Source organism: Ranitomeya imitator, chromosome 4 (genome assembly GCF_032444005.1).
Source record: "Ranitomeya imitator isolate aRanImi1 chromosome 4, aRanImi1.pri, whole genome shotgun sequence".
Lineage (NCBI taxonomy): Eukaryota > Metazoa > Chordata > Amphibia > Anura > Dendrobatidae > Ranitomeya > Ranitomeya imitator.
This window is the reverse complement of record NC_091285.1, coordinates 636,791,754-636,813,621: the sequence shown is the minus strand read 5'-3', so window position 1 is coordinate 636,813,621 and position 21,868 is coordinate 636,791,754. Positions and strand designations below refer to the sequence as shown.

Sequence of the window (21,868 nt, the reverse complement as noted above, 5' to 3'; positions counted from 1 at the left end):
CATCCTGGTCGCCCTGGTGGTTCTCGTGAGGGTTCGGTGACCCCTCCTCAAGGGGGGGGTACTGTTGTGGATTCTGTTTTTGGGCTCCCTCTGGTGGTTACAGATGGTACTGGGTGACTTGTGTTCTCTGCGGTCTCTGGTGTCCACCTGTTCTATCAGGATATGGGAGTTTCCTATTTAACCTGGCTTTCTTGTCATTTCCTCGCCGGCGATCAATGTAATTAGTGTGTCTTGTTACCTCTGCTTTCCGCTTCAGTAATCTTCAGGACAAGCTAAGTTTTTGATTTTCCTGTTCCACGTTTTGCTTTATTTTTGTTTTAGTCCAGCTTGCAGTTATGTGATTCCTTGTTGCTGGTTGCTCTAGTGGGCTGATATTACTCCTCATGTTCCATGAGTTGGCACATGACTTCAAGTAATTTCAGGATGGTTTTTTGTAGGGTTTTTCGCTGACCGCGCAGTTCACTTTTGTATCCTCTGCTATCTAGTTTTAGCGGGCCTCATTTTGCTGAATCTGTTTTCATTACTACGTATGTGCTTTCCTCTCATTTCACCGTCATTACATGTGGGGGGCTGCTATTTCTGTGGGGTGTTTCTCTGGAGGCAAGAGAGGTCTTTGTTTCTTCTAATAGGGGAAGCTAGTCCTTCGGCTGGCGTGAGACGTCTAGAATCATCGTAGGCACGTTCCCCGGCTACTGCTAGTGTTGTGAATTAGGTTCAGGATCGCGGTCAGCTCAGTTTCCATCACCCTAGAGCTTGTTCTGTTTTTTGTGTGCTTGTCCTTTTGTGATCCCCTGCCATTGGGATCATGACAGGGCTCATTCAGTGTATATGTGGCGCCCCAGGGTCCTGGTCGTCACAATGGTATTGCAGTGATGCTACATTTGGAGGCAAGGAAGAATAACTGCATCCAGGTATCACAAACATGCAACACATTCACACTCCAGGCCACCAGGGGGAGCTTCTGCTCCTATTTATTAGGTCACTCCCCATATACAGTGCAGAACAAAAGTTTGGACACACCTTCTTATTTAAAGATGTTTCTGTATTTTCATGACTATGAAAATTGTACATTCACACTGAAGGAATCAAAACTATGAATTAACACATGTGGAATTATATACTTAACAAAAAAGTGTGAAACGACTGAAAATATGTCTTATTTTCTAGGTTTTTCAAAGTAGCCACCTTTTGCTTTGATGACTGCTTTGCACACTCTTGGCATTCTCTTGATGAGCTTCAAGAGGTAGTCACCGGTAATGGTCTTCCAACAATCTTGAAGGAGTTCCCAGAGATGCTTAGCCCTTGTTGGCCCTTTTGCCTTCACTCTGCAGTCCAGCTCACCCCAAACTATCTTGATTGGGTTCAGGTCTGGTGACTGTGGAGGCCAGGTCATCTGGCGCAGCACCCCATCACTCTCCTTCTTGGTCAAATAGCCCTTACACAGCCTGGAGGTGCGTTTGGGGTCATTGTCCTGTTGAAAAATAAATGATGCTCCAACTAAACGCAAACCGGATGGAATAGCATGCCGCTGCAAGATGCTGTGGTAGCCATGCTGGTTCAGTATGCCTTCAATTTTGAATAAATCCCCAACAGTGTCACCAGGTATGTAGAGTCCATCCGTTCACCTTTTCTGCGTCGCACAAAGACACGGTGGTTGGAACCAAAGATCTCAAATTTGGACTCATCAGACCAAAGCACAGATTTCCACTGGTCTAATGTCCATTCCTTGTGTTCTTTAGCCCAAACAAGTCTCTTCTGCTTGTTTCCTGTCCTTAGTAGCTATTTTACCATGAAGGCCTGCTGCACAAAGTCTTCTCTTAACAGTTGTAGAGATGTGTCTGCTGCTAGAACTCTGTGTGGCATTGACCTGGTCTCTAATCTGAGCTGCTGTTAACCTGCGATTTCTGAGGCTGGTGACTCAGATAAACTTATCGTCAGAAGCAGAGGTGACTCTTGGTCTTCCTTGGGACGGTGCTCATGTGAGCCAGTTTCTTTGTAGTGCTTGATGGTTTTTGCCACTGCACTTGGGGACACTTTCAAAGTTTTCCCAATTTTTCTGACTGACCTTCATTTCTTAAAGTAATGATGGCCACTCGTTTTTCTTTACTTAGCTGATTTTTTCTTGCCATAATACAAATTCTAACAGTCTATTCAGTAGGATTATCAGCTGTGTATCCACCAGACTTCTGCACAACAGAACTGATGGTCCTATCCCCATTTATAAGGCAAGAAATCCCACTTATTAAACCTGACAGGGCACACCTGTGAAGTGAAAACCATTCCCGGTGATTACCTCTTGAAGCTCATCAAGAGAATGATAAGAGTGTGCAAAGCAGTCATCAAAGCAAAAGGTGGCTACTTTGAAGAACCTAGAATATAAGACATAATTTCAATAGTTTCAGACTTTTTTGTTAAGTATATAATTCCACATGTGTTAATTCATAGTTTTGATGCCTTCAGTATGAATGTACAATTTTCATAGTCATGAAAATACAGAAACATCTTTAAATGAGAAGGTGTGTCCAAACTTTTGGTCTGTACTGTATATATATAACTGGTAGTCTGTAGGAAAATTTAGTTCCAGAAAGAAGTCAGTTGCTGGCTGAGCTCAGCTCAGTTAGTTCCAGACAGCCGTCTGAGGAGGACAGAGGGTCTACGGAGCTGTGCATGCCCGCAGAGCTGTAGCTCCCAGAAAGAGACATTGAAGGCCGAATTGTTTGCAGCAAGCATGCAGGAGAGGAAGCACAGGAGAGGATACCAGAAGGGGACGAGCCCCGAGCAGGCTGCCTCCTTCTGAGGTGCAGAAACGCCGGTAGCCGGAACACCGAGGTTGTGAGGACCTCCACGCCTTACATCAGAGACCGGCAGGACAGCTAATTGCACATTACCTGTCCGCACCTACACCCAGGAGGCACGGTGACACCCCACAGAGTCGGGTCATCTAAGAGATCCTATAAACAGGCTCAAGTCACCAGTCATACGGGTTTTGTCCTATCCTATCCGGGGGACAGAGAGAGAGATAACATATGTGAGGACCTTATGTGAAGCTTAGCAGTAAGGGACTACACCACTACAGCGCAAAGGAAGGCTTTTATTCTCCACCTGGACAAGGGCACTCTGGACTTGCCTCCAAACCGGCTGGACCCTACCTGCCCTGTGGTCTGGTGCCCTGGACCAGATGCTGATGGTGGATGTTGGAGTCTTCAGTAAAGGTAAAGAGACTGCAACCATGTGTCCTCGATCTTCACTGCGCCTCTCACCATCCTACCATCGACACACCAGGAACCCTAGGGATATACTTTACCTGTGGGAAGTTATACCATCTAGCTGCCATAACATCACCCCAGCGGACCCCTTAAAGCAGCGTCGGTCCCCACTGATCGAATACCACAGGTGGCATCACGAACATAACCTTTCCTTTTAATATGGACATCCCAGGGCCACAGACCGGGTCAGTCACCGTGACATCCCCCTTTGAACACCGGACCCGGTACCAAGTACCCCACTGCCTGATGGGGCGCTCCAAAACAGGAAGGATGTGTGAGGCTCATGCAGTGTATATAGGGAGGCTGTGTGGGGCTCATGCAGTTTATAGGGAGGCTGTGTGGGGCTCATGCTGCATATAGGGGAGGCTGTGAGGGGCTCATGCAGTGTATAGGGAGGCTGTGTGGGGCTCATCCTGAGTATAGGAAGGCTATTTAGAGCTCATGGTGAATACAGCGGAGGCTGTTTAGAGCGCATGCCACATATGGAGGAGGAAAGTGTAGGGCTCATGCCGCATATGGGGGAGGCTGTGTGGGGCTCATGCCGCATATGGGGGAGGGTGTGTGGGGTCATGCCGCATATGGGGGAGGCTGTGTGGGGCTCATGCAGCGTATAAAGTACTGTTGGGGGGCTCATACGATATACAGAAAGAGCTTTACTTGGGTTCAAACGATATATTTTCATATTTTTAAAAACTTTTTTTTACTTTTGACATGCTTCAACAACCTCCATGGGAGGCTAGAAGCTGGCACAACTTGATCGGCTCAGCTACTAGCCCGGTTCACTATGTAATTTCGCCGGAATTTTCTGGAGAGTTTCAAATATGTACATTTTTGGAAAGGCTATGGTATAAGCAATAAGAAAAACAATGTTTCCATTTGCCCCGAGTCCAAAGTGGCCGCCATCTTGGATTTTACAAAATGGCTGATTTACATCGATTTTTGTTAATATCTCAGCTTGTAAGTAACGTAAAACTTAAATTTTGACAGCTAAACATACATTTTGAGTACTAAGAAATGCAGTGGTATCCAAATAAATACTCTATATACGACTACAAATTGTATCGGTTTATATTTGAACAAATTTTCGAACTCGAAAAGCAGAGAGTTAATGTTTTTAACTTTTGAACAACCAGAGTGTCTTTACATATCGCCACCATCACTGTCATCATCAGTTTCATATTTGGCCTGAGTGTCCTCGTCATTCATACACTCGCTGTCACACTGACAAAGATCGGTACAGGATAAGTTATTTTTTCGACACGAACACCTTGAAGAAGAACAGTCATGTTTGCATTGACAACTAATCATCTCGATTATTGCTTTTGGAGCTGGAAGAACATCTGTCATGGTTGGTTTCAACTGTCCATCCAACCCTTTGTGATAGCCATTCTTCTCGGGATCCAGCTGAGAATCCTGCAAAGCAATGTTAGCTTGTCCCCACACTCTGGCTTGGATATGGACTCTGAGGACATGTTGTTTTAGAGCTCCGAGTGTAGGAGGTAACCTGTCACTTTCTGCCATATGCTTGCAAAATAGATGCCATCGCAGTTCGGGAATATTCTTAATAAAAATGCCTTTTGGAGAGTAAGCAAAACATACGAAGGTAGCAAGAGTTGACAACATAGTTTTGCTCACTTCTTTTTCAGTCGAAAGCATCTGCAGAGAACTGATTACATCTGGTGTTGCGTTCATGTAAGCTTGCAGCCAGATTGCTTTGCCAATTCGAGAGAACCTTCCAGTTGTGTCAGCACCAGTGAATGCATGGAAGGCTGTCAAAGCCTTTGCTCTGTCTGCCCCTATGACTCTCCTTATTGGCTCTATCTCGATCATCCCAGAGACCATTGAAATCGATGTATTCTTCAGCATGAGGTCATAGTTAGCTATGACCAACACCAGTACATCGGTATCAGGGGAGAAGAAAACCATCCTTGCATCCGGTGGGTTTCGTTGTGTTGCCAAGACAGCTTGGTAGATCAACAGTGTGTCTGCTTCTTCGTGATTGTTGTCGTCGAAAACTAAGTTTTTGTTGCTCCTGGTACACCCTGAAGAACAAGTGATGACCAGTTTTTGTGATGAACTGTTGAACTCTAGAGTCTTTGCAGCAAGATAGTTGGTCAGGTCAGCCTTTGTCTTGTCATGTGAAAGGAACCTGTTCATTGGAATATGATTAATGTTTGTTTCATCTCTGACCTGGTACTGAATTGGTGCCTTTCCTTTTCTTCTTTTATCCCTGGTAGCATCCTTGAGAGAATTTTCCCTATACGTATCAAACACAAGGATTATTTCATCGTAATTTTCTGTGAGAGACATAAGCCTGTCATTGAAGCAGTAACTGAGATCTTTGACTGTCACTAGTGTTGCCGGTTTCTTGGCCATCTTTTGCAGAAGAACCATTCCATCTACCAGGGCTATCTTGCGACTTGGATCATCTGATCTTGTGTCCATCCTATCTTCTGGCTGCAGATCTTTCTGTGGAGTTTCTACTATAACCAACTTGTTAAGGAGACTGATCAGTTTCGATTTGTCATGGCATGGTAACATTGTTCCATCTGGAGCAAAAAAGGCTCTTGGGGTCAGAGTGAATTCGTAGTTCCCAATGGCCACTTTCTGGTTTATGTCTCTGTTGGACCTTGCCAAAACCATCATTCTTCCATACAAGTCCTTGGTCTCCTTAAGATCAACAGTCTTGTCTCGGAGTTTTACTGTGGTTTTCTTGTTTGCCGACATGAACATCCTGTTGTTCTCCTTCTTTACTGGTGCCCATAGGCTAACATCCCCATTGATTCGCGCCAACACATAGTCTTCATACAGCTTTTGACCTGTCTCATCTGCATTCAGGATCATTTTTACATACTCATCAGGGATGTAGGCATGGGTGATTACATTGTGCAACTTGTCACCTACAACAGCAAATGGGTTGCCATGTTTCAAAATTGCTTCCTTAATCTTGTCAATAACATGATGACACTTCTTGACTGCACTTGGCCCAAGATCGTGATGCTCTCTGGTTTTGTCACGTTCTAAATCAAACTGTCTGGTATATTCTTTGACAACTCGGGAGAGTTCAGGTGTGGCCATGAAGAATCTCTGACGAGCATTGGCATTGTTCGAGATGCCGACTATGCCAGCATGGATTTTGATCAGCTTGTTCAGATGCTCGCATGCATGGTCCGCCCCAATGGATACAAATGGGATAGCACTTTTCGTGACTGAAATGTTACCCGCTTTCATTTCTTCCCATGTTTGAGGGTGATTTATTTTAAGGTCATGCATGTCCGTGATATACCTTGGCCACAATCGCTTGTATTTCATCCGGTCAAATGCAAAGAAGAGCTTGCTGAGCTGCTCTCCGGCTTGAAGATGAAGCTCAAGGTCTGCATTCCTGGTTGCAGCAACAAATAAAAGGATTGTTTCCACTCGCTGTAGGTAGTTCATCATTGACTTGAACATTGCATTTTTGGATCTCTGTTTCACCCATGTTTGAAAGACTGTGATTATGTCAGCAGTGGTCAAGGCCTCTAGTAGGGTAGTGCTTGCTTGTTTCACTGACTTACTTTTTGTGTTCTTGTTTCCCTCAGAACAGGCAGCTTCAATTCCCTCTGTTGCCATCAAACACACCTGTTTTAGTTCTGGATTATCAATGAAGAACTCGTCCAGCAACAGTTCATACAGAGCAACATATGTATATGTGTGAGCACGAAGAGCACGCTTGTAATGGGTACATTTCAGTATTTGCCTTGTTGTTGCAGACCCATACACATCACCTTCTATCCATGCATCATCAATACCCGAGTTCTCCGTAGAGGTACCCAGAGCGCGCAGGGCAGCCATTACAACATGTAGCTCTCCCAGTCGTGGAACAACGGTGCGTTTCAGATCAGGTCTTGCATCTAGAAGTTGGACAACCTTCTCATACAGAGCCATATCAAATGAAATAACAGTGGGATGATCTTCACCAACAGTCAACTTCCTCAGTTCACTTGCTTGCATGATCACAGTCAGCAAGGTTGACCACTCGTGTGCTAGCTCTGGTAGCAGTGGTAAGGCTCCAACGTTGGTAAATCGCTTGCTTTCGGACAACAGTGAGTTGTATCCTGACCATCCAGGAATTTTGCTCGATGCTTTCTCTAGTTGCTGCATTCTGGATACAGCAGTAGCAACAATCCATCCAAATTGTGAAAGTTGGGAAGAACCTGATATTTCCTTGTTTGTGACAAAGTGTTCTGATCTTTGGGTATGTTGTACTTTTGGCTTGTCACAGTGCAACATATGTACATGATATGGAGTGACAGATAAAGTGTGGGCATCTGTTATCTTCAAGGGTGGTGCAACTGGTTCTCCAACAGCATCTACTTGCTGATATACAGCAGTAATAGTTCCATGTGTGGTTCCTTTCCCATCAGGGGTATCCTCTGCAAAGTCTGTGTTATCAACTGCAAAGAACACAAAGGTACCCTTCTTCAAGAATGGTGGCACGTAAAGACCTTTTAACTCTCGGGTGTTTTCTACAACAGCATTAGCCAAAGCAGTTTCCATTCGTAGGGTACGGCCATAGGGAACACAAAACCCATGTGAACTAAGAAGATTCATTAATTTCTTATCGCGAGTTGTGTGATGAACAGTCAGAGCTAGCCCCAGGACCTGTGGGTTTTCTCGTGCGTTGGGTTGTCTGAATACTGATGATTCGGTTTTTGGCTTGTAGTTGACCTGGCGTTTTGATTTGAATTCATACATGATGTTCTGACTCATAGTGAGTGCTGCTCGGTCAACAATTTTGGTCCTTCTTTGAGTTTCAAGGCTGTCAATCGGCCCTGTTATGATCCAACGGATAGCGGAATATAATTCTGCTGGAACGTCGTTTATGTCACTAGTGACCGTTATGGTGTTTTTATCATTGACTTCCGTTGTAAAATTAGCAATGCTTTTCCTAATTAACTGTGCTGCTTTGTAGATTGTCTGCATGTTGTCTGCATCATCACTACGACATTCCATTGCAGAATTAACCATGATTTCCTCACAGGCTTCTGGTGAATAAAGAACTGCTGATTCCCTTCTGTTTTTTGAAAGACAGGATTTCAGATGTGGCAAGGCATTCATTATAATTTCTTTGAGCCACTTTCTAGTGAATGTAGGTTTGTGATTTTCCACGCCTTCTATACCAAGCATATTCAAATAAGTGGTTTCGATATCTTGTATAGATAGATATGATTGGTTCTGTGTTTGAATATCCACTAGGTTTATCAACTCTAGCAGACTTGCACGTTGTAATAAGGGTTCTTTGTGGTCTGTTCTGTTGGTACTACGTTCTCGTTGTCCATGAAAAACATGCTTTGTCCAACAGCTTTTGTGGTACCGGACGTCAATAGAATGTGCATCCCCTGGTGCAATGCATGTGTTCAGTCTTGTTTTCAGTGTTAAATTATCTGATGTTTCAATAGCTTGTTTCAACGATTTCCCTGCGTTGACTGTCCTCACATTATAAAGCTTCTCATTCTCATCGTTCTGACAAAAGAAACATTTTTCCTTATCCAGTGGCCATGTATGTGACCTCGTGAATGGTGATGAAGAGTCAGATGTTAATGAACCTGATTCGTCCATTTCAGCACGTCCTCTTTTTAATCCTCGTTTCTTGGTAATGTGGCTACCAGTAGCTAATGCATGTGCATAACGGTCCCGGGCTCGTTGTATTTGGTCGTTGTTAATTGCATTTGTGTAACAACTTCGATGGTAGACTGCCTGATGTGTAGCGATTGTGTCTTTCCTGTTGCTAATCCGTCGATGGATATCAACATAGTTGCCATCTTGTAAACTTGCCCTCTCTGCTACTATGTCCAAAACGCGCTGGTAAGACTGTATCCGAGGATTTTGCACCAACTTCTCATTGCCATTGGAAGACTGACAGAGCATACATAGCTTCCAGTTGATAGGTGCCTCACCTTCACAAGTGACTTCAGTAGCTTGTGGTTTGTCTGTCATGTTCAACTCCTGTAATAAAAGAAAAAAAAAACATGTGATTCCTGTCATTATGTATTATTATGTCAATGCTAATTAATTATAAAAAACTGCTGTAGTAAATATCTAAAACACATCTGCAACTAGTAATATTGCATTTCTTAGCCCTAAAATGTATGTTTAGCTGTCAAATTTTATTTTTATGTTATTTATAAGCTGAGATATTAACGAAAATTGGTTTTACGTCAGCCATTTTGTAAAATCCAATATGGCGGTCACGTGGGACTCGGGGCAAATGGAAACATTGTTTTTCGTATTGCTTATACTATAACCTTTCCAAAAATGTATAGTTTTCAGACTCTCCAAAAAAATCCGGCGAAGGCCTAAATCAATACATAGTGAACCGGACTATACATAGAGGCGATGTTCAGATCACCTCTATGTAGCTGAATTGCTGAGTTGCTATGAGTGCTGACCACAGGGTGGCGCTCACAGCAATCCGGCATCAACAACCATAGAAGTCTCAAGGAGACCTCTGGTTGTCATGCCGACGTGCAGATGACCCCGGCATGACAGCGGAATTTAACTAGTTAATAGGCGCAGGTGGATTGCAATCCACCCGCGCCTATTGCGGGCACATGTCAGCTGTTTAAAACAGCTGACATGTCCTAGCTTTGAGGTGGGCTTACCGCCAAAGCCCACATCAAAGCGGGGGATACTGCCATCAGTGTAATAGTACGTCCGATGGCACTAAGGGGTTAATATCGATATATTATAATAAATATATTATTGATAATGATATTAATATTAATTGTATCACCTAATATTGAGCAGAATTAATTATGCTGACATCCCCCTATATATCGCCTCCCTTCTAACCAGAATCCCTCAATGTCTGTCTGCTATTTCATCCTTCTTCTCCACTAGATTTCTAAAACTTAATATGGATGGACAAAACAAAATTCATCATCTTTCCCCCATCTCACACGACCTCCCCAACAAACCTATCCATTACAGTAAACGGCTGCCCACTCTCCCCAGTCCCACAAGCCTGCTGTCTTGGGGTAATCCTTGACACTGATCTCTCCTTCAAACCACATATCCAAACCCTTTCCACTTCCTGCCGCCTCCAACTCAAAAATATTTCACGGATCCGTACATTCCTAAACCAAGAATCTGCAAAAACCCTAGTCCATGCCCTCATCATCTCCCACCTCAACTACTGTAACCTCCTGCTCTGTGGCCTCCCCTCTAACACTCTTGCACCCCTCCAATCTATTCTAAACTCTGCTGCCAGACTAATCTACCTGTCCCCCCGCTATTCCCCGGCCTCTCCCCTCTGTCAATCCTTGCACTGGCTCCCCATCACCCGGAGACTCCAGTACAAAAGCCTAACCAATGACATACAAAGCCATCCACAACCTGTCTCCTCCATACATCTGTGACCTCATCTCCCGGTATTTTCCTGCACGCAACCTCCGATTCTCACAAGTTCTCCTTCTCTACTCCCCTCTTATCTCCTCTTCCCACAATCACATACAAGATTTCTCTCGTGCATCCCCCCCTACTCTGGAACTCTCTACCACAACATATCAGACTCTCACCTACCATCGAAACCTTCAAAAAGAACCTGAAGACGCACCTCTTCCGACAAGCCTACAACCTGCAGTAACCACCGATCGACCAAACCGCTGCATGACCAGCTCTACCCTCACCCACTGTATCCTCACCCATCCCTTGTAGATTGTGAGCCCTCGCGGGCAGGGTCCTCTCTCCTCCTGTACCAGTTGTGACTTGTATTGTTCAAGATTATTGTACTTGTTTTATTATGTATACCCCTCCTCACATGTAAAGCGCCATGGAATAAATGGCGCTATAATAATAAATTGCTTTCAGTATTCTGAAGATCTGTTTACACGAACAGACTGATGGAACTAATTGGCTATCATTTACTAGCCTGGTTACACAGGATGATGCAGCATTGAACACGATGTTCTTTTGTGCTGCACAAAAGATCATTTCACCTGATGAACAAGCATTTTGCTGTGTACACTGTCAGATTATCGTGAAATGTTCATGATAATATTTCAGTGTAAATACAAACTCAAGGTCTCCATAGACATTAGACTAATGTCTGTGGAACCCGCCAATATCAATGGGTTCAGCTCACTGTCTAATGTGTATGGGGAAGCTGGCCGACTTATCATTGGGAGAGATGTTGATAAGACATATCTGATTTTGGACTGCCAATTGCATTCGTTATCCCAGAGATAAGTGACCGGCCGATGTGTCACTTTTTCATTAAGAACACAGGAGCGCTCGGCCTGGAGAGTATGAGAAAGTCGAATGAGATGACTGTTGGCCAGCTTAAGTGTGGCCTGACTAGTGATTTTTATCTCCACCATATATTATGCACACAGGCCATCATATGTGATAAGTCCACCCACAAGAAGCCCACATTTGAATACAGTTTAGGGCTACCCTGTATCCATAAAAAATGTAATTACTCACAAAATAATTCTTGAAATCCATCCTCTCTCTTATTTCATAGGGCAGGGTGTCAAATACCTCCTTCTCAACCAACAATTGGTTCCTTTTTAGGTAGGTACATTTCTCCAGTTCTGGAGGTAGCTTCTCCAAATTATTCTCCATGAGATCTAGGTAGGTTAACTGTGTTAATTCTCCAATATATGATGAAATAATAGATATTTTGTTATGAGAAAGCACCAGAGTCTGAAGCTTTTTGCAGGAGAAAAGTTGATGAGGCAAAACGGCTAGCTTGTTATGAGAAATCGAGAGGTACTGCAGGTCAACGAGATTCCCAATTTCAGCAGGAAGCACTTGGATATGATTATTTGAGAAATTCAAATAGGTCAATCTTGTCAGTTTGAAGATTGCTGAGGAGATGGATTTTAGATGATTATTGTTTATGTACAGCTTCTTAAGACTCGATACTTTAGCAATATGTGGTGGAATAGAGGAGATGTCATTTCTAGAAAGATGCAAAGAAACTAGATTCTCCAATTGCTGTAGGCTGGCCAGTTCTGCCAGAAAGCTCAGGTTGTTATTGCTGAAGTCCACCTCTTGGAGTTTCGCAAGGTTGAATATAGAACTGGGTATGTGATCCAATTGGCAAAAGTTGAGTGTCAGCTGTTTAAGATTTGTGAACTTTTTCAAGATGGAGACAGAAGACAGTTTAACATAATCATTGTGAATGGTAAGGCTTTCCAAAGTTTGGGCCAAACATATTATGGCTGAAGGAATAGAAGATGTGTGAAGATTGAGGAAAAGAAACTTGAGCTTTGTAAGTTCCTTAAAGGATTGTAATGCGACAATGGTTCTTCTTTCTGACTGAACTTGGCCACTGATGTATAGCTCTCGTAGAGAGGATAGGTTATACATCCAAGATGGAATCTCATATGGATTGCTGAAATTCACTCTCAAGATGCGTAGATTCTTCTTCAAAAAGTTTAGTGCTCTTGTTTTGACTTTTATGTTACAATTAGTGATCCAAAGTTCTTTCAGCATCCACAAGTTGGAGACATCACCTGTTAACGTTGCACTTTTTATCTTCTCTACTTTTAGTACCTCAATTTCTTTCAACTGGAAGAGCTGTTCTGGGAAGCCTGGGAGTATTGGTAATCGAATCTCCCTCTTGCCTTCTGAGTTGATGCTTAAACACTGCTTAAGTTTCTCTTGGGTCCAGATGATGTTCATGTTAATATGGTTTAGCTTGGTTTCACTAACATCTGATAGAAAGACTGCAAAATCACACACATAAAGTGGATTGTACTGATCGATCAAATGAAGAAGGAAAGCAAAATCATTCATCGCAACAGGGATGTCATCTATACTTGATCCATTTCGGATTAGTTCAAAAGAGTATTCTTGTAACTTGTAACAGAAGATCCAGTACAAGGTGTAGAGGCACATCAAGATGTACACGAAAAGTAGTAGCAGGAAGATGATGGACACCATGTTAAACATTCTCCAAGGCGCGTAAATACAGTTGAACTCAGTGTACCCTGAAATGTTTTGTGGCTCCACACAGTAGAATTCAAATTTAATGTCTGATGTATGATAAGTAACATATGAGAACAAGGCTGTTGCCAGCAGCACTCTTAATATAGCTTGCGTCTTGTACGTATAATAAAGTAAGCTCTTCCCCTCTGTGTAAAGACGGAAATTTTTAACTCTTTCAAAAAGAGCCTTTGCCTGCTCTCCTTCTTTCTTGTTAACAATTGACACGTTGGTTCTTTTGTCTGTTACCGCTTTAGTTGACCTCTTAGACATCCTATCTGTCACACTAGGTCGCTCAGCTCCTTCCAAGCTGAAACTAACTTGTTTTTCTGGTGGTGTCAGTGGATGTTCAGACTGTTTTGTGATTAATGGTTGTTCTATATTGTTTATGTGAGAGACAGATGGACTAATGGGTTCTGGTGCTTCAGACCTAGTTTTTGATGGAGCCACATGGATCCTGCTCTCCTCATGCACTGTATTTGCAAGGGCTTTGGTGGTCCAAGGCGAATCTAGGCACATTTCAAGAACAGTAATAAAATGCTTGATCCTTGAATGTGTCACTGGAAACTTAAACCAAAAATTGCTGGTAACCATAAAAAATGTTGAATTTGCTAAGATAAGGTAAGGAAAGAACCTTGTAAAATTTGGGACCACGTGTTCATAGCACCATTGGTTGATTATTAAATAGTATTGTGACTCCATTATAGTCTTGTGTCCCGATGGGAAATAGTAACTTGGAAATCCATGCATTGAGGTAAGATTGATGACAATTTCAAATAAAGCTTTTGGGGCTACAGGCACACAAAGCACGTTCTCACTATATGCCTGTTAATATAAAAAGAATAATATCATCACTTAACAATGCAATTTGTGTTGATAATTATATATATGATCAGATCTTAGGCGCATTTGATCAGACACTGAAGGTAGTGCAAGGCAAATCTGGGCAAATGCCAGGGTCCACAAAGATTGGATGCCCAAAAAGATATGGGTAAGTTTGGCTTGCCCAAGTGAGAGTGGAAAGGGGACCAACTGCGTCACAATGGTCCAAACACGCCTTTAGTAAAACCTGTAGTAGATGATCAAATACCATCTCATAAGACTTGTTTAAAAATATTCTTTTGGTAAAAAAGTAATTCAGGTGCTGACATGGATTTACCATTGTCTATGCGCATTTTTGATGCATCTCATACAATAAAGTAAACCACTCCTTGTTTTCGAATTATCTAGACAACAATGTTAGGATGATGGAGGTACAAATTAGTTTTCTTGGTCTACAACAAAGCAGTAAACTGTGTACATTCCCAAACAAACCAGCTGAAGCTCTTTTACCTAATGCTTCCTTTTGAAGAAGGAGATTCCATATTGTACAATAGGTTTTAATACTAGAGACAGGTTAGGACCATTCCGTTGGGTACACCTTGTCGCGGTGGGATGGCGCATTTTTTTTAATCAAAATAGCATTAACTAAGTACACGATGTTATTTACATGTACTATTACCATGTACTTGCTGTAGGGTATATGGTAGCTTTGTTTTTTTCTGGGGTTTTGTCTGTGAAATGGACACAGTGTGAACATGCTCTTACACTTTGAACATTAACCGGCTTATAGTCTGGCTCATTTCTTTGGTTTTTCTATATTGTGCAATGTCCAGCTGATTTCTTTGCTCACCTGCAAAGTGGAGGAGAATACAGACACGAGAAGCATAAGGAGGTTGAGGTAATCAGACATGACGTCCCACCAGGGTTTTATGAACCGTAGACAAGGGTCCTGTGCAGTGAATTGCATGAGTTCAGCTATAAAAATCATTTTCTACTGAGTAATGGCCTAAAAGAAACATGGACAAGACATTCTCAATAGCATTTAGATCAAATTCCAGACCATAGTGGTGGCAGCCCTTCTTGTGCTTACTAAGCTCTGTGATGCCATGACGTTAGTCACTAATACTTAACCCCTTCACGACCTTGCCCTTTTCCGTTTTTGCGTTCTCGTTTTTCGCTCCCCTCCTTCCCAGAGCCATAACTTTTTTATTTTTCCGTCAATATGACCATGTAAGGGCCTGTTTTTTGCGGAATAAGTTGCACTTTTCAACAAGATCATTGGTTTTAGCATGTCGTGTACTAGAAAACGGGAAAAAAATTCCAAGTGCGGTGAAATTGCAAAAAAAGTGCAATCCCACACTTGATTTTTGTTTGGCTTTTTTTGCTAGGTTCACTAAATGCTAAAACTGACCTGCCATTTTGATTCTCCAGGTCATTACGAGTTCATAGACACCAAACATGACTAGGTTACATTTTATCTAAGTGGTAAAAAAAAATTCTAAACTTTGCTAAAAAAAAAAAAAATTGCGCAATTTTCCGTTACCCCTAGTGTCTCCATTTTTCGTGATCTAGGGTCGGTTGAGGGCTTATTTTTTGTGTACCGAGCTGGCTTTATAATTATACCATTTTGGTGCAGATACATTCTTTTGATCGCCCGTTATTACATTTTAATGCAATGTCGCGGCGACCAAAAAAACGTAATTCTGGTGCTTCAATTTTTTTCTCGCTACGCCGTTTAGCGATCAGGTTAATGCTTTTTTTTATTGATAGATCGGGCAATTCTGAACGCGGCAATACCAAATATGTGTAGGTTTGATATTTTTTTTTAATTGTTTTATTTTGGATGGGGCGAAAGGGGGGTGATTTAAACTTTTATACATAGTAACATAGTAACATAGTTAGTAAGGCCGAAAAAAGACATTTGTCCATCCAGTTCAGCCTATATTCCGTCATAATAAATCCCCAGATCTACGTCCTTTTACAGAACCTAATAATTGTATGATACAATATTGTTCTGCTCCAGGAAGACATCCAGGCCTCTCTTGAACCCCTCGACTGAGTTCGCCATCACCACCTCCTCAGGCAAGCAATTCCAGATTCTCACTGCCCTAACAGTAAAGAATCCTCTTCTATGTTGGTGGAAAAACCTTCTCTCCTCCAGACGCAAAGAATGCCCCCTTGTGCCCGTCACCTTCCTTGGTATAAACAGATCCTCAGCGAGATATTTGTATTGTCCCCTTATATACTTATACATGGTTATTAGATCGCCCCTCAGTCGTCTTTTTTCTAGACTAAATAATCCTAATTTCGCTAATCTATCTGGGTATTGTAGTTCTCCCATCCCCTTTATTAATTTTGTTGCCCTCCTTTGTACTCTCTCTAGTTCCATTATATCCTTCCTGAGCACCGGTGCCCAAAACTGGACACAGTACTCCATGTGCGGTCTAACTAGGGATTTGTACAGAGGCAGTATAATGCTCTCATCATGTGTATCCAGACCTCTTTTAATGCACCCCATGATCCTGTTTGCCTTGGCAGCTGCTGCCTGGCACTGGCTGCTCCAGGTAAGTTTATCATTAACTAGGATCCCCAAGTCCTTCTCCCTGTCAGATTTACCCAGTGGTTTCCCGTTCAGTGTGTAATGGTGATATTGATTCCTTCTTCCCATGTGTATAACCTTACATTTATCATTGTTAAACCTCATCTGCCACCTTTCAGCCCAAGTTTCCAACTTATCCAGATCCATCTGTAGCAGAATACTATCTTCTCTTGTATTAACTGCTTTACATAGTTTTGTATCATCTGCAAATATCGATATTTTACTGTGTAAACCTTCTACCAGATCATTAATGAATATGTTGAAGAGAACAGGTCCCAATACTGACCCCTGCGGTACCCCACTGGTCACAGCGACCCAGTTAGAGACTATACCATTTATAACCACCCTCTGCTTTCTATCACTAAGCCAGTTACTAACCCATTTACACACATTTTCCCCATTTATGTTTTTTTTTATTTTTTTCATATTTTTTAAAACATTTTTTTTTACTTTTGCCATGCATCAATAGCCTCCATGGGAGGCTAGAAGCTGGCACCACTCGATCGGCTCTGCTGCATAGCAGCGATCATTAGATCGCTGCTATGCAGCAGAAATGCAGGTGTGCTATGGAATTGCTTGCCTGAGGAGGTGGTGATGGCGAACTCAGTCGAGGGGTTCAAGAGAGGCCTGGATGTCTTCCTGGAGCAGAACAATATTGTATCATACAATTATTAGGTTCTGTAGAATGATGTAGATCTGGGGATTTATTATGATGGAATATAGGCTGAACTGGATGGACAAATGTCTTTTTTTCGGCCTTACTAACTATGTTACTATGTTACTATGAGCGCTGACCACAGGGGGCGCTCACAGCAGGCCGGCATCAGTAACCATAGAGGTCTCAAGGACCTCTATGGTTACCACCCTGACGCATCGTCGACCCCCGATCATGTGACGGGGTCGGCGATGCGATCATTTCCTGCCATGCGGCCGGAAGCGCCGGTTAAATGCCGCTGTCAGCGTTTGACAGCGGCATTTAACTGGTTAATAGCGGCAGGTGAATCGCGATTTCACCCGCCGCTATTGCGGGCACATGTCAGCTGTTCAAAACAGCTGACATGTCCCAGCTTTGAGGTGGGCTCAGCGCCGGAGCCCACATCAAAACAGGGGACCCGACCTCTGCAGTAATAGTACGGCAGAGGTCAGGAAGGTGTTAAAGAGGTTGTCCTTAGGATAGGTCATCAATATCTAATTGGTAGGGTAGTGACACTCAGCAACTCCCCCCAATCAGCTGTTGCTGGTGCCGGCGGTGGACGGAAGTGCTCAATTGCTAGAAGTGCAGAGCCCTGTCAACTGTATTAATTCAAATAGGGGGCGGATTTGCAGTACCCGTCCCGGCCACTATGCAGTTACCGGAACTGTGCAGCTTTGCAACTGAGTACTTCTGGGCGCTCGTACCGGGAGTAGCTGATTGGCAGGAGTGCTGGGTGTCGCAGGGCTTGGTAAACTCAAGAGGTACCCAGGATGCCGGGGGCAGAAATATACAGTGCCCCAGACCAAACCAGGAGGGCAGCACATATCTGTTTGCTCGACTCTAAGTGGCAGCCACTGATTGTTGCACTAGTAGAATTGACAGTGAGTGTAGTTGTGTGAAATCCAGCAATCATATTGTGGTTGTATTAATTTGTGGACCGTATTTACCATCATTAGTGGAAATATTATCCTAATGTTGCGTGCAAAAGTAGTCCTAGCCTAATGGGAAGGAGACTGACTGCGAACCACATTTTCAGCTACCAGAGGAGGAATGGCACTGACTAATAATGATGTGGCACAGGTGCCGCAATAATAGAGAAATGGAGGTCTTATTTTTTGCTGGACGAGTTGTACTTTTGAATGGCACCATTGATTTTACCATATAGTGTACTGGAAAATGGGAAAAAATGTAAGTGCTGTGAAATTGTAAACAAAAAGTGCAAATCTATATATATATTTTTTTACCAAGTTCACCAAATGCTGAAACTGACCTGCCATTATGATTCTCTAGGTCAGTATGAAATTGTAGGTACCAAACATGTATACACTCTCTGACAGAAGTTATGTCATTTACCCATGTTATGTAAATAAAAGCTTATAGTTAAATTCATCCATTGGTTGTATAAATTATTCTTTTGAAAGCTGAAGCCCTCCAAAATGTGGTTTAGGTTAAGAAAATAAATTGGCATCAATGCAGAAATATTGATCAGTTAATGGACACAGAATGGTTAGATTTTGGCAAGACAAAAGTTTTGTCGCACACAGAAAGTAATGTGATATTCAAACAGATAATTAACTTAAAATACAACTATATGTTGCATAACATTGGTGAATGAAGTTGTGGTGCTATTAGAGTCATATTTAACTAGCTATTGAACCCGTTCTACGCCCGGGTGGCAAGCATTTATATTGGTATATGGTCTCCATCCTGGTATGTGCTGCTCCCATCCTGCCATGTGCTGCACCCATCCTGCGCCCCCATCCTGTCATGTGTTGCACCCATCCTGTACCCCCGTTTTGTCATGTGCTGCCCTATTCTGTCATGTGCTGCTCCCATCCTGCGCCCCGTTCTATCACGTGCTGCTCCCATCCTGCGCCACCATTCTTTAATTTGCTTCTCCCATCCATATGCCCCGTACACTGCTCCATAAAGGTTTATGGCCCCCATAAGATGCTCCATAGTGTATGCCCCCGTACACTGCTCCATTATGATTGATGGCCCCATAAGATTCTCCATAGTGTATGCCCCCGTACACTGCTCCATTTTGGTTTATGGCCCCCATAAGATGCTCCACAGTGTATGCCCCCGTACACTGCTCCATTATGGTTTATGGCCCCCATAAGATGCTCCATAGTGTATGCCCCCGTACACTGCTCCATTATGGTTTATGGCCCCATAAGATGCTCCATAGTGTATGCCCCCGTACACTGCTCCATTATGGTTGATGGCCCCCATAAGATGCTCCATAGTGTATGCCCCCGTACACTGCTCCATTATGGTTGATGGCCCCCATAAGATGCTCCATAGTGTATGCCCCGTACAGTGCTGCATAAAGGTTTATGGCCCCCATAAGATGCTCCATAGTGTATGCCCCTGTACACTGCTCCATTAAGGTTGATGGCCCCATAAGATGCTCCATAGTGTATACCCCCGTACACTGCTCCATTATGGTTTATGGCCCCCATAAGATGCTCCATAGTGTATGCCCCCGTACACTGCTCCATTATGGTTGATGGCCCCCATAAGATGCTCCATAGTGTATGCCCCCGTACACTGCTCCATTATGGTTTATGGCCCCCATAAGATGCTCCATAGTATATGCCCCCGTACACTGCTCCATTATGGTTTATGGCCCCCATAAGATGCTTCATAGTGTATGCCCCCGTACACTGCTCCATTATGGTTTATGGCCCCCATAAGATGCTCCATAGTGTATGCCCCCGTACACTGCTCCATTATGGTTTATGGCCCCCATAAGATGCTCCATAGTATATGCCCCCGTACACTGCTCCATTATGGTTTATGGCCCCCATAAGATGCTCCATAGTGTATGCCCCCGTACACTGCTCCATTATGGTTTATGGCCTCCATAAGATGCTCCATAGTATATGCCCCCGTACACTGCTCCATTATGGTTTATGGCCCCCATAAGATGCTCCATAGTGTATGCTCCCGTACACTGCTCCATTATGGTTTATGGCCCCCATAAGATGCTCCATAGTGTATGCCCCCGTACACTGCTCCATTATGGTTTATGGCCCCCATAAGATGCTCCATAGTATATGCCCCGTACACTGCTCCATTATGGTTTATGGCCCCATAAGATGCTCCATAGTGTATGCCCCAGTATGCTGCAGCAATATATAAAAAAAGATACCATACTCACCTATCGTCGCTGGGCGCCGAGTGCTGGGGGGCCTGAGCAGGCGGGGACACCGGCGCGCTGTGGGGGTCAGGTGCCGGTATCGCTGCTAGCTCAGGCCCCCCAGCACTTGCTATAGTCACCTGTCCCCCGTTCCAGCGCTGCGTCCGCTCCGTGTTCCGGCTCCTCTGGCTGTGACTGTTCAGTCAGAGGGCGGCGCCGGCGCGCATTAAGCGCGTCATCGCGCCCTCTGAATTGTGAACGTCACAGCAGAGGACCGGGACACGGAGCCGCACGCAGCGCTGGAACGGGGGACAGGTGAATATAATACTTACCCTCCTGGCGCGTCCACGGTCCCTGCCTCTCCGGTGGAGATCGCGGTGTGCGTTCAGTGCTTACGCATACCGCGATCTCCTGGGAGCGTCACTCTGTGCGGTCCAGACTGCGCCGGCGCTTGCGCTTGCGCAGTCTATAAAGGCTTCGGACAGAGTGACGCTCCCAGCGTTATATTATAGATATTTTGTGTGACTTCCATGAGCTTGAAGGACTGCATCCATGAGGTTCAACAATGATTCATACAATTTATTAATGAAGTCATCAGGAATAGCAAAGAATGCAGTCTTACATGCCTCCAAGAGTTCATCTAGATTCTTTGGTTTTGTCTTCCAAGCTTCCTCTTTCATCCTACCCCAAACATGCTCAATGATGTTCATGTCAGGTGACTGGACTGGCCAGTCCTTGAACACCTTGATCTTTTTTGCCTGGAGGAACTTTGTTGTAGAGATGGATGTATGAGATGGAGCACCATCCAGCTGCAGAATTTGACCCATTTTATGACTTGGAAGAGGTAGCTAATACTTCTTGATATTTTAGTCTATTGATATTGCCTTCCACCTTGCAAATGTTTCGCACAATCCCATACTGAATGTAACCCCAGACCATGATCTTTCCACCACCAAATTTAACTGTTTTCTGGGTGTATTTTGGGTCCATACGGGCTCCAGTAGGTCTCCTGCAGTATTTGTGGCGGCTGTGGTGTAATGCTACTGAAGATTCATCAGAGAAATCCACATTCTGACACTTTTCCAGCGTCCATCTGTTTAGCAAGCTGTGGGACTTTGCAAATGCCACATGGTTTTTTATTTGCCTTTTGTTTAGTGCTGGCTTCTGGGCACTGATTCGACCATGGAGGCCATTTCGAGACAGAATCCTACAAACTGTTCTAGTTGACACAGGGACTTGAGGTGACCAGGCCTGTTGGAGCTCTACTGCAGTGGGAGAGGGGCTTGCTTTGGATTTTCTAACCAACAAATGTTCCTCCTGAGCAGTTGTCTGCAGGGTCTGCCGGACCTGGGCTTGTCAAACACATCTAC

At 43.7% G+C, this 21,868-nt stretch overlaps 1 protein-coding gene across 1 annotated transcript in view; it reads right to left on the bottom strand.

Moving 5' to 3' along the window:
• LOC138674630 (volume-regulated anion channel subunit LRRC8C-like) overlaps positions 1-14,970 on the bottom strand; it is a 71,073-nt gene extending 56,103 nt beyond the window's left edge. The window contains exons 1-2 of the mRNA XM_069762446.1: positions 14,911-14,970; positions 11,726-14,063 (exon numbers count right to left, since the gene is read on the bottom strand). Of these exons, the coding sequence (XP_069618547.1) occupies positions 11,726-14,063; positions 14,911-14,970 (2,398 nt within the window). The remainder of the gene's footprint in view (positions 1-11,725; positions 14,064-14,910) is intronic.
• Between the last annotated feature and the right edge of the window lie 6,898 nt (positions 14,971-21,868).